Here is an 11993-nt window from a genome sequence, read left to right as displayed (position 1 = left end):
GATGGATTTATGTTCTTCTAGATGGGGACACATGAGGGCAGAGCCAGGGTTATCCTGGTCTTTGCTGTGTCCCCAGCACCACAGAGCACATTGCATTCCATGAAAGTGAAAAAAGAAAAATGCTTCCCTTTCACCTCTTAGACATCTTTTCCCAATCTTTTACCCAATTCTTACTCATCAGTTAGGTTTTAGCTCAGATGTTTCCTTCTCCAGGAAGCCTTCCCTGATTCTCATGGCTGAGTCAGATGCTTCTCCTGGGCTTCACATCCCGGCTCTGATCACTCATCACAGCCTTGACTGCTCTGGGTCATCACTGCTGATGAGTGTGTCTCCGTGCTGGGTGGGAGCTCCGGAACGCAGGGCCTGGGGCCGTCTCGGTCATTACTGAGTCCTTTTGCACAGCAGAGGGCCTTGTGCAAACTAGGTGTTGAGGAAATATCTAATGTTTTAATAAATTGATGAGAAAGATGCTGAGGACTGGGGACAATGGTGAACAAGGCAGACATAGAACTCTATCTTTTAGGTCTGACCCAAAGTGTCCCCTCCTCCAAGAAGCTTTTCCTGTTTCCTAGACTGTGTCAGACGCCTATTCTGGGCTTCTGCAGTCCCCCAGGCTCCCCCACAGTGACCCCTCTAGGCTGTCACTGTATGGAGACAGGTCTCCCTTGCCCACTCTGAAGTGAGGCATTTGGTCCCTCTGGTTCCCATGTCCTCATGACCTGGGTGTCCTGTCAGTCCTGTCCTGGGAATTGGTACTTCTGAGTCCTAGGGAGGCTGACACCCTAATCCCCAGGCTCTCAGTGACCTCAGGTGTCCCTTGACCCCCACCTCCAGGTGGGAAATATCTGCATTCTTGGAGCAATTCATCTCCTTTGCAAACTGGGCACTTGCTGGGGCCAGCTCCATGGCATGTGACCAGCTGACAGGTCACGTGCTCAGAAGAACCCTCTCAGGATTAATGCTCTGTGGTTGCTGTCTGGAAAGTCTTAATTTTGTATTTGAACTTGTATTTTATAAGTGAGGTCTGAAGGGATGTGAAGCATGAGTTGGGGGGATTGGAGCCGAGGCTCCACCTCCCACCTCCCTGGGACCGTTTCACTCTCCCCCCCCTTCTCTCCTCCTCTCTGGGACCCCTGCCACCCTGCAGCTTCAGCAGGGCCTGCGTGTACAAGGAAGCTCAGGGTCAGGCATTAGAGCCTTAACGGCATCTCAGGATGGGGCGTGGTTATGGGCAGCTGGTGGAAAGGGGGTCCACAACCACCAGGTCGCTCTAGTTATGCGGCAGGGTCTCTAGACACCTGTGAGGGTCTGTGCTCACCCCACAAGCATCGCTGTGCCCAGGAGAACATGACATTAAACACCATGAGAGGTGGAGAGAGATGGTGGAAGAGAGTTTCTATTTTTAGTATTTTAAAGGCATCTTTTCCTGCCCTTTGAACCGGATCCCCCTATTTTCATTTTGCATTGAGTCCTGCAATTTATGGAGCCCGCACTGCTCCTGACCCCACCCCTTCTCTGACACATCCCAGACAGTACAGCCCAGAGGGAGTGCATCTGAGACAGGCTGGGAATGTCAACTGGGCTCAGTGCCTGCGCTGTCCTGGGGGACAGGAAACCCATAGTGGATATGGCCCCAGGCTTGTCTGAAGCCCTGGCGTGACCTCCAGGACTGGGGACTGCCTCTGCACTGACCCCTCTGTGCAACCACCTTGGGACCCGGATTCTAAATCTCTTTGCAGTGATGTCTGAGGAGAGGAGCTGGAAAGGGTCACTGAGCAGGTTAAGTAGAGGCCCTGCATTCAAACCTCCCTCTGCTCTCTGGTCCAGGGCCAGGTGGGGGTCAATGCCTGGAACCTGGGCAGGCCTGAGCAAGAGGAGGCACCCCACCCTGGGTCCCATTCCCTCCCAAGACGCTAGTTGTTCTGGTCCAGCCAGTTGGGGTTCCTCCCTGAAACTCTCCCACGCGGCTAGGGCCTGCAGGGCCTCCTGCTTTTGAGCACATAATAATAATAGTATTATCAGCTGGCCTCCCTGTACCCCATAAGACATAGGGGTTTTCAGACCCATTCAGCAAAGGAGGCAGCCGAAGTTCAGAGAAGGAGACGCAGTTGTTGGAAGTCACACAGCAGGAGGATGGCAGAGTCAGGATTAAAATTCCAGACTTGATACTTTGCCCACTGCCTCACTCCTCCATGAAAGACATTCCTTCCTTTATTATAAAAGACACCTCGAAGGCTCAGAGAGGTGAAGACACTTTAACACAGGGTCACACAGCAAACCATAAATGGGGCTCGGATTCTAAGGCTGGGAGGCAGGGAAGGGGGCCAGTGCTGAATGACCTTACAGGCAGCCATTCACTTTCTCTCTCGACACGATGCCAAGTGACCCCACCTATGACTGAGGTGCTAGTCATTGTTGGGAGTGGGGGTGCCCAACGGGGCCTGGGGAACAGATAATATCTTTATGAACATAGCCACTATTTTTACTGCCATAGGTAAATCTTATCTATGAGCCAGAGAAGCAAAGCAAGAGTAAAGCTGTAACTTTAACGTAACACAATATAATAAATATAATAGAAGCAGTCGTTTACATTAAAGCCAGGGTATGGGGATGCTTAGTCATTTCGTGGCTTGCTCTTGTTCGTTTCTGTATTCAGACGTGGTGACGCAGTGGTCCTGAGCACGTCTCGCTCCATCTCGGTTATAGCGTGGCCCTGTGTGATGGTTGTGGCCTGTGTTGGTGGGTCACAGAACACCATGTCCTCACTGAGAGTGCCAGGCCAACTCCTGGCCAGCCGTCAGGGGCTGCCTTTTTCTCTCTTACCTGGAAAACTGGCCAGTTCCCTCACTGGGCTCCTGGTCTTCTTTCTCCCCCCTTCTGGAGTCTTGTACTTACTTACAGAAAGGCCACAGGGACAGTTTTCCTCTTTCATTCATTTTTTTAAAAAATCCACACCCAAGGACATGCTTATTGATTTTAGAGACAGGAGAAAGGAAGGAGAGACAGAGGGAGAGAAACATGGACTGGCTGTCTCTCATATGTGCGCCAACCGGGGACTGAACCCACAACCTACGCATGTGCCCTTGCCAGGAATCAAACCCATGACCTTTCAGTTTACCGGATGACGTTCCAACCAACTGAGCCACACTGGCCAGGGCTCTCCTTTCTTTCTTTAATAATAATGTACGTTCAGTGACTTGCGTAAGTATATAGCTTGGTGATTCTTTAGATATTTGCACACGTGTAACTACCACCCAGACAAAGATTGTAAGGGCTTCTCACCATTTCTCTTTTGCGGCAATGCCTAGCCAAAGATAACCCCTACTGTGATTTCCCTCACCACTGACTAGTTTTGCCTGGTCTAGAACTGCATATAAATGGAGCTCATATAAAGTATGTTTTCTTTGTTTTAGGCTTCTTGAGCTCAACATGAAGTTTTTGAGCTTCATTCATGTTGCTGGAGCCGTTAGTTGGCTTTTTTATTGCTGTGTAGTATTCCATAGGTGACCCACTGTTTTTCCATTCACTTCTTTTTTTAAAAAAAGATTTTATTTCTTTATTTTTAGACAGAGGGGAAGGGAGGGAGACAGAGAGGGAGAAAAACATCAATGTGTGGTTGCCTCTCACACGCCCCCTACTGGGGACCTGGCCCAAAACCCAGGCATGTGCCCTGACTGGGAATTGAACCAGTGACCCTTTGGTTCGTAGGCTGGTGCTCAATCCACTGAGCCACACTAGCCAGGGCTCTATTCATTTCTTGATGGATATTTGCATTATTTCCCAGATTGATCACACTAGAAAGAACTGATTGTGTCCGCAGCTGACTGAGACACTCTTAAAGGTTGTCCACCTTTCTCAGAATTAATTCAAATCCCTTCTCAGGGCCTGTGGTGCCCTAAATGCTCTAGCCCCGCCTGGTGCTTCTGCCTCACTTTCCACCCTTCTCCCTCACTCTCTGAGCTCCGGGTACACGGCTCTCCTCTGAATTTGAATGGTTCATGCTACTTCTCATCTGCAGGTCTTTGCATCTGCTGCTCCCTCTGCTTTGTAACGCTCTCGGCTCCCACCCCGACCTACTTCATAGGCTAAATCCTCAGTGTCTTTGAGACCACCACTTGAATTACATCCTCAGGGAAGTTTCACAGACCAGCCCCCACTTCTAGGCTCCACACTCTTTGTAGCTCCCTCCACTTTCCCCTTCATTGTGTTCGTTGTAAGTAACAATTTATGTGATTATTTGATGAACATCTGTCTCCCCCATCAGACGGTGAGCTCTGTGAGGATGGGCCCTGGTTCTGTCTTAATCTGCAGGCCACCCAGACCAAAGCCGGCACACTGCAGGTACTCATGAAATATTTGGTGAGTGCCAAGTGTTGAGTAGACCCCTCTGTGAACCTCAGCACTCCCCCCTCTGCCCCCCAAACACACAGACTTTCTTCTGAGAACTGCCAGGGAACTGGAGCCCTGCCATTTCACTCCTTGGCAGCTGTGGGGGACCCACCCAGGGGCGGGTGTCCCGCGCCCACAGCGGACGCTGATTTGGCCCGGTTGAGCAAGGCCAGGGTTGCCTGGGGGGAGGTTACTCATCCTGGGCTCAGGTAAGAGGAGCTGGGTTGGGAGGCGGCACACCAAGGGGGGACGCCAAGGGAGCAGGATCGAAGCATGGCCCCTGCCAGGAAAGCAGGTGCCGGGGCCATGATCTGGCCTACAGTTTGGCTGCTGCTGCCGATACTGCTTCGAGAAGGTGGGTCTGCTGCAGGGAGCGTCGGAGGGGGCAGAGCGGAGGCTCCGGGGAGGAGGGTCCCCTCACCCCCTACAGAGAGGGCTGAGGGAAGGATCTCTGCATCCTGAGCAGAAGGGCCATGGGAAAGATTATCTGCCCTAGTCAGAGGGGGCTTGTGGGAAGGATTCCTGTCCTGGAGGGGCTGTGGTAAAAGCTCTTTCATCCTGATAAGGGACTGTGGGCAGGTCCGCTGCCCTGGTCAGAGGCAGCTTGTGGAAAGGGATCCCATCCTGAGTGGAGAAGTGTGGGAGGGCGCTCCCGGTCCATGGCAGGGTTTTCCCAGGGCCCCAGGTTAGGGATTCCCCACGTTGGGCAGAAGGCGCTGTGGGAACGATACTCCCAACTGTAGGCATAGGGGGCTTGAAGGAGAGGGACACAATGTATCCCACGACCCCAGATCTGTGGGAAGATTTTCCTTACTCCTGCCCTAGAAAAGGTTGTGCAGTCGGATTGTCTCGTCCTGCGGACACAGGGCATGGGAAGGACTGTTTCTCCTTGCCAGGCCGGGGTGGGGGAGCTTTACTAGGGGTCGCGCTCATTCTCCTCCGCCCCGAATTCCCAGGAGCTCAGGCCCTGGAGTGCTACAGCTGCGTGCAGAAAGCAGATGACGGGTGCTCGCCGCAGAAGACCAAGACCGTGAAGTGCGCGCCAGGAGTGGAAGTCTGCACAGAGGCCGTGGGGGCGGTGGAGACCAGTGAGTGGGGCCCCCTGGTCCATGCACCCACTCCTTCAAGTTCCTCCAGCCGGGCCCCACCTCCTTATAGTCCCGCCCCTCTCTCTGAACTTGGCCACACCCTTCCCAGCAGCCCCATCCCACCCTTTCAGCCTGGCCCTTCGGCCTGGCCCCGGCCCTTCAACACCACAACGCCCTTAGGGCTTAGAAGGTTAAGGGGCTGAGAGTTGCGGAGTGGGTAGCGTGAACTAGGAGATCCGGGGTTTGGGACCTCGTCCCGTTCGATGGAGGGCCACACCCTGTTCATTTCTGCTCCACCACTGAGACCTCTCTAGCCATCTCTGTCCCTACCAGAATGTTCTCCTCCTCAATCCAATGGTGATGGAGAATGAGGCTCCGACTCTCTAACCCACATCCCACCCCTATCCGAGGCCACGCCTCCCAGGAGGCCCCACCCCTCTCCCACCCTGGGCTTTTTTCAGTCTCTCAGTTCCTTCTGAGGTTGCTTTCTGCAGTTCCGCCCGTTTATTATAGCCAGCCCTCTATTCAGTGTCTGTCAGCCTGGCAGACCCACGGACTCTGCTTTTTTAAAGATTTTATTTATTTTTATAGAGAGGGGAGGGGAGGGAGAAAGAGAGGTAGAGAAACATCCGTGTGAGAGAGAAACAGCGATTGGTTGCCTCTCCCACGACCCCGACAAGTGACCTGGCCCGCAACCCAGGCAGGTGCGCTGACCAGGAATCCACCAGCGACCATTCCGTTTGAGGAAGGACGCCCAACCCACTGAGACACACACCAGTCTAGACTCGGCTTTTTGAAGTTCCGCCCCTCCGTTCGTCATTCTTTCCAATCAGCTCTTTCTGAGGGCCGCGCTTCCTCTGACCCCTCCTTCTCTCCTCTCCGCAGTCCACGGACAGTTCTCATTGGCAGTGCGCGGCTGCGGTTCCGGACTCCCGGGCAAGAATGACCGCGGACTGGACCTTGCCGGCCTTCTGGCCTTCATCCAGCTGCAGCAATGCTCCGAGGACCGCTGCAACGCCAAGCTCAACCTCAGCTCGCGAGCGCTCACCCCGGCAGGTCAGTGGGAGCAGAGCCCTGGGCTCAGGGGCGGAGCCACGTCGGGCCTGAGCCGCGAAGGGTGATGATCACTGGATGCGAGCTGGAGGACGTTGAAGGGGCGGGGGGCGGGGCCACGCTCGGGGGCGGGGCCTAGAGTCAGGGCACCGGTAAGATTGGACTCTAGAGGCGGGCTCGGTGGGCGGGCTCACAGGGTGGGGCGGAGCTAGAGGCTGAGCGAGCGCCCTTGAGGGGCGGAGGGGTGGACTGTAGCGACCCCCGGCAGAGCTCAACCCCTTCCTTCCGTCCTGCAACCCTCGCAGGCAATGAGAGTGCGAACGAGCCGAACGGCGCCGAGTGCTACAGCTGTGTGGGGCTGAGCCGTAAGGCGTGCCAGGGTACGGCGCCGCCGGTCGTGAGCTGCTACAACGCCAGCGACCGCGCCTACAAGGGCTGTTTCGACGGCAACGTCACCCTGACTGCAGGTGAGCGGTCCCCGGGGAGTTGTAGCCTTTCTGAGGCCTCCTGGGCGATGGTAGTCCTTTACTGAAAGTTCCCCACCCCCACCCCCAGCGCATTCTGGGAGCTGTAGGCCTAAGTGCTTGTCTTGTTTTCTTAAGTGTCATGAGAAATGCAGTCCTATCCCCATATAGCACGGGGATAGGGATGCTTTTTGTGCTAGTTTTTGGGAAAAATACATTTCCATAGAAGCCTGCTAAGTGCAGAATGCAAGGATGTGCAATCGGAAATGTATTCAAATCTTCCAGTTTCTGCCCGGGCATTGTGGGAATCTAGTTCTGACTCCTGAAAACTCAAGGGGTTAGGGTGCCCACCTAACTACTTTGGAGAGGTGCTATTGAGCCTCCCGGCTTCTGCCGCAGGGAATCATGGGAGACATTCTTCCAACCTCGTCCTTTGCCAGGAGTGTTAGGGGAGATAGAATTCTGACTCTGAGACTAAATATTGGCGGTGTTGGGGGAGAGGTATGTGAAAAATGACGGGAGGGAGGGAGGGGGCGTTTGTTTTACTCTTTGGTCGTGTGAGAGGTATTGCATCCCTGTCCAGACCTTTCCTCCAGGGCACTGTTGGACTTGTAGTTCAGCCTGTGAGCCTTCCCTCTCAATGTACTGTGGGGAATAGGATCCGTCATAAGCCAAAGACTGACTGGTTCAGTGTTTCTCAAAGTGGGGCCTGAGTTGAGGCTTTCGGATTAACGAGCCCTGCTGAGTTTCTTTCTGGCTGGGCCTCCCCGCCCCCCACTTCAAGTCACCGACCTACCTGTGTCTCCCTCCTTCAGCCAACGTGACTGTATCCTTGCCTGTCCGGGGCTGCGTCCAGGACGAATTCTGCACCCGGGATGCGGTGACAGGCCCGGGGTTCACGCTCAGTGGCTCCTGTTGCAAGGGGTCCCGCTGTAACGCAGACCTCCGCAACAAGACCTACTTCTCCCCACGGATCCCGCCGCTTGTCCTGCTGCCGGCTGCTCAGCCCACCACGCGGGCTCCTACCACCCCTGTCACGACTTCCACCCCGACCTCAACCACGACCGTCTCTGCCACCAAGCCCACTCCATCCTCCACCAGCCAGACCCCTCCAAAGGAAGTAGAACCTGAGACCTCCCGGGAAGAGGGAGCTAGCTTGTCTGGGGGTGCTGTTGGTCACCAGGACCGTAGTAATAAGGAGCAGTACACCACACAAAACGGGGCCCCTAATAAAGGCTCTGCAGCTCCCTTGGCAGGGTTGGTGGGTCTTCTGTTGGCCGTGGCTGCTGGCACCCTCCTATGAGCTTCTCCACCTGGAAAACTCCCTCTTGCCCTCCTTCCCTGGCCCTGGGTACCCTCTCTTCCCTTTCCCACCACTGGACTGGGCAGGCCCAGTCCCAGTTTTTCCACTTTACTCCACTTTACTGCTGGCTTCTGCTGCACTGGTTTGCGGCTTCGGGAAATAAAGTTACCATTGTATATATCCTGCCTGGTGTTCTAGCTTTTGGGGGCGGCAAACGTGTCCCCCCTCATCAAGGTGCCCAGTCAGAATAGTCACGGGAAGGGTGGGAGAGACAATGATAAGCTTCCTTTTCCCCTTCTCCTAGCCAGCCTGGCCTCGGGGGAGCGGAGCGGGATAATGGTTCCCTGCTCTGTTGGCAGCTGGCCCTGTCCCCCCGTTTTTGCGGGAACCCTTTCAGTGTCTGTCTTCCTTACTAGACTGTGAGCTCCTCAAGGGCAAGGACTGTGCCTTATGCCTCTGTGTGGTCAGTTTCTGGAAACGGCCTCAATAAAATTTGAATTAGTTTGTACAGTGTTTTTGAAGACATCATGTCTACCTCACTTCTTTTTTTAAAAAGATTTTATGTATTTATTTTTAGAGAGAAGGGAAGAGAGGGAGAAAGAGGGAGAGAAACATTGACGTGGGAGAGAAACATCGATGTGAGAGAGAAACATTTGGTTGCCTCTCGGAGCCCCACCCCCCCCAAACTGGGGACCAAACACACAACCCAGGCATGTGTCCTGACTGGGAATCAAACCAGTGACCTTTCAGTTTGCAGGATGACACCTAACCAGCCGAGCCACACTGGTCAGGGTGAATGTTGGTCATTTTTAAAGTCTTACCAGACACCAGGCATATGCTAAGGGTGTTTGCATTCATCAGCTCATTTAATTTTTCTCTATTAGTTAAAAATGTTTTTCATTGAATTTTCCATGTAGCTTCTCAGATGGGATGATTAGAGGTGCAGAAGTGTAATGTAATTTATCCCACAGCAAGCAATGCACTTACCAACATTATGTGCCAGGTACTGTTTAAGTGCTGTGCTTGTATTAACATATTTAACCTACACAACCATCCTGTGAGGTAAGCATTAATCACCTGCATCTTACAAGGTGAGAAAACCAGGCCCAGAGAGGTTGAGAAAGTCACCCCAGTAAGCGATGGAGACCGGATTTGAACCCAGGCAGACTGGGCTTAGGGAGCATGAACAGAATGACTGTGACTTTTCCCTCAGCTTGTCTAAACTTGAGACAGGCTTCTTCCTGCCTCTCCCTGACCTCCCTGTCACCCGACCCTTCCAGAATTCAGACGACCAAACCACAGAGGCCCCAGACGTCCTGTCCAGTCCAGCCAGTTTCTTGCTTTAGAAAACTTGTCACCCTCAGTTCTTTGGCTGCTCCTCTGAGATGTGTGGAAATTTCTTTGAAGAGCCTCTTGGCAGTTTTATAGCCCAGGAAATGTCTTCCTTAAAGTCCTGGGAACCATTTCTTTGAAATGTAAACACCAAAAGAGGGAGCACCTCTATCTTCCAGTTTCCCCAGCAGAGCCAGAGCCTCTCTTAAGTGGGTGCCTTTCTCCCAGATGTAAAAAAACTACCTCCTGGGCTGCGAAACAAAGGGTCACCAGTTCGATTCCCAGTCAGGGCACATGCTTGGGTTGCTGGCCAGGTCCCCAGGAAGGGGGGCGTGAGAGGCAACCACATGTTGATGTTTTTCTGCCTCTCTTTCTCCTTCCCTTCCCTTTTCCCCAAAAATAAATAAATAAAATCTTAAAAAGAAACCCCCAAACTACCTGCTATCACGAAGATACAAGAAAGTTTCCTTTTCCCTTGGGGGAAGCCAGTCAGCAAACACAGATGATCTAGGAGCTCTCCATCACCCCAACTCTTGAAAACCCGACTGCCTTTGTTTTAGCTGAGTTGAGTCCGCACTGAGTTCTGGCCTTTCTCTCTATTGCAGTGCCCTTGAATAAAATCTTCCTTCACCTGCAATTAATAGAATATTGAATGCCAACTGTAACTGAGAAATGCAAACAAATTTTGACAAAGTCCTCCTGGCCTGCTCCTCGTTGTCCAGGGCAGTTTTTGCTTTGGTAAGCACCAGCTGCTCACCAATGAGAGGGGGCAGCATTTTCCCTCCTCCAAATATGCCTTTTTGGGTTTATTGACTATTCTGAGCTGGTTATTTTTAAGAGACAAAAGACGGGGGAAGAGCCTTTCACCTCTCCCTTATCTGCTTCAAGGAACTCAGATAGAAAAACCTACTGAAGTTAAGGGAGCTCTCCCCTCCGCATGACATGAACCACGTGTGGCCGACTGGGAGGAACCCAGCGTGGTCCGTTAGACTTTTCTCTGTGTTCCATTGTTTCTGCTGGCTGGCAAGGAATTTTTTTTTTTTAAGATTTTATTTATTTATTTTTTAGAGAGGGGAAGGGAGGGATAAAGAGAGGGAGAGAAACATCAATGCGCGGTTGCCTCTTGCGCGCCCCCTACTGGGGACCTGGCCTGAAACCCAGGCATGTGCCCTGGCTGGGAATCGAACTAGTTAGTGATCCTTTGGTTCGCAGGCTGGCAGTCAATCCACTGAGCCACACCAGCCAGGGCCAATTTTTTTTTTTTTTAACCAAATGTTTGCTCCCTGCATATTTTCCCTTAAAGTCCAAACCACTACCCCTCTTTTTCCTTAACGGAAGATGCCACATAAGCCTCAACTGCCCAGTTTGTATTCAGGTCCCATATTCTCAGGGAATCCCTGTTTATACCTATGTAATCAATTTGAATCATTTCTCCTGTTACTTTCTCTCATGCCAATTGGACTGTTAGACCAGCCAGAAGAACTTAGGGTAGAAGGAAAATTATTTTTCCTGCCCTCCCCACCCCCTAGCATATCACACAGTTTCGGGCCTGCAGCTTGGTAACTGTGTCTTTTTGGCGTCTCCGCGGTATAGATCTGAGGGCTCCTGCGTTTCTGAAAGTGTGGAGGCTAGAACTCCTCCTCTTATCACCCCTGCTCCGTGGAGGCTTTCCCTGCTCTTTGGGGGAAAGACTCTAGGATTCCCCCTCTGGCATAGCTCAGCCTTGGGCTTCTGAGGTGAAGGCTCCTCTGGCCTCCCCGCAGTGTGTCCTGAGCCCACGTCCCGCTGTGGCCTGTGGCGGGTAAGGATGTCGCAGTCTCGGGGCTGAAGCAGGAGTGGAAGGGTACTATATTCTAAAAAGGGGAAATCACGGTTCTCATACAGGTGAAAAACGACCCTGTGTCAAAGGTTTTATTGCACTCATTCGTCAATGAGGAAATGGGTAAAATGTTACAAGCAATGGTTCATGGCAGAGGCCTGAATGGCAGGTGACTTCTTGGGCCACCAGTGAGTCCCTGTCTAGCCTATGTCCCTGTGCCCTGGAGAAAAGGTGTCCCAGGGAACGTTTTTGCTGCAGGGGGACTTGGCCCATCTGACCGAAGCTCTTACAGGGCAGGGGTCCCCGACTTCTCCCGTCCCAAATCCCCCGATGCTTGGTGCCTGCTGGCCTCCAGAGCTGTGTGTGCTGCCAGTCACACTCCTGTGCAGGGAGCCCCTGGCGCTTGTTTCCATGGGACTTATGTGGGAGCTGAAACAAGGGTGTCAGTGGTAACAGTGGGCCCAGGGATGGGGCTGGTCCCCAGCACAGCTGGGAAGGCAAGCCGACGCCCACATTGGCCCAGAGTCCGGCTGAGCAGCTGAGGG

At 53.0% G+C, this 11993-nt stretch overlaps 1 protein-coding gene across 1 annotated transcript; it reads left to right on the top strand.

Annotated features, from left to right (window-relative positions):
- Positions 1 to 4582: 4582 nt before the first annotated feature.
- LYPD3 (LY6/PLAUR domain containing 3) lies at positions 4583 to 8512 on the top strand. Its single transcript, XM_045202929.2, has 5 exons — positions 4583 to 4744; positions 5346 to 5477; positions 6363 to 6533; positions 6836 to 6997; positions 7810 to 8512. The coding sequence occupies exons 1-5, from the start codon at positions 4663 to 4665 to the stop codon at positions 8295 to 8297; spliced, it is 1035 nt and encodes a 344-aa protein (XP_045058864.1). The 5' UTR covers positions 4583 to 4662; the 3' UTR covers positions 8298 to 8512.
- Positions 8513 to 11993: the final 3481 nt, after the last annotated feature.

This window comes from Desmodus rotundus, chromosome 12 (assembly GCF_022682495.2).
Source record: "Desmodus rotundus isolate HL8 chromosome 12, HLdesRot8A.1, whole genome shotgun sequence".
Taxonomy (NCBI): domain Eukaryota; kingdom Metazoa; phylum Chordata; class Mammalia; order Chiroptera; family Phyllostomidae; genus Desmodus; species Desmodus rotundus.
This window is presented reverse-complemented; position numbering and strand designations above follow the sequence as displayed.

What these genes read in the sequence shown, in the direction of transcription:
- LYPD3 (XM_045202929.2), top strand. Translation starts at nt 4,663, where the DNA reads ATGGCCCCTGCCAGGAAAGCAGGTGCCGGGGCCATGATCTGGCCTACA. An exon ending in CGTGGGGGCGGTGGAGACCA is followed by an intron (nt 5,478 to 6,362) that starts GTGAGTGGGGCC and finishes TCCTCTCCGCAG; the next exon opens with TCCACGGACAGTTCTCATTG. An exon ending in CAACGTCACCCTGACTGCAG is followed by an intron (nt 6,998 to 7,809) that starts GTGAGCGGTCCC and finishes TCCCTCCTTCAG; the next exon opens with CCAACGTGACTGTATCCTTG.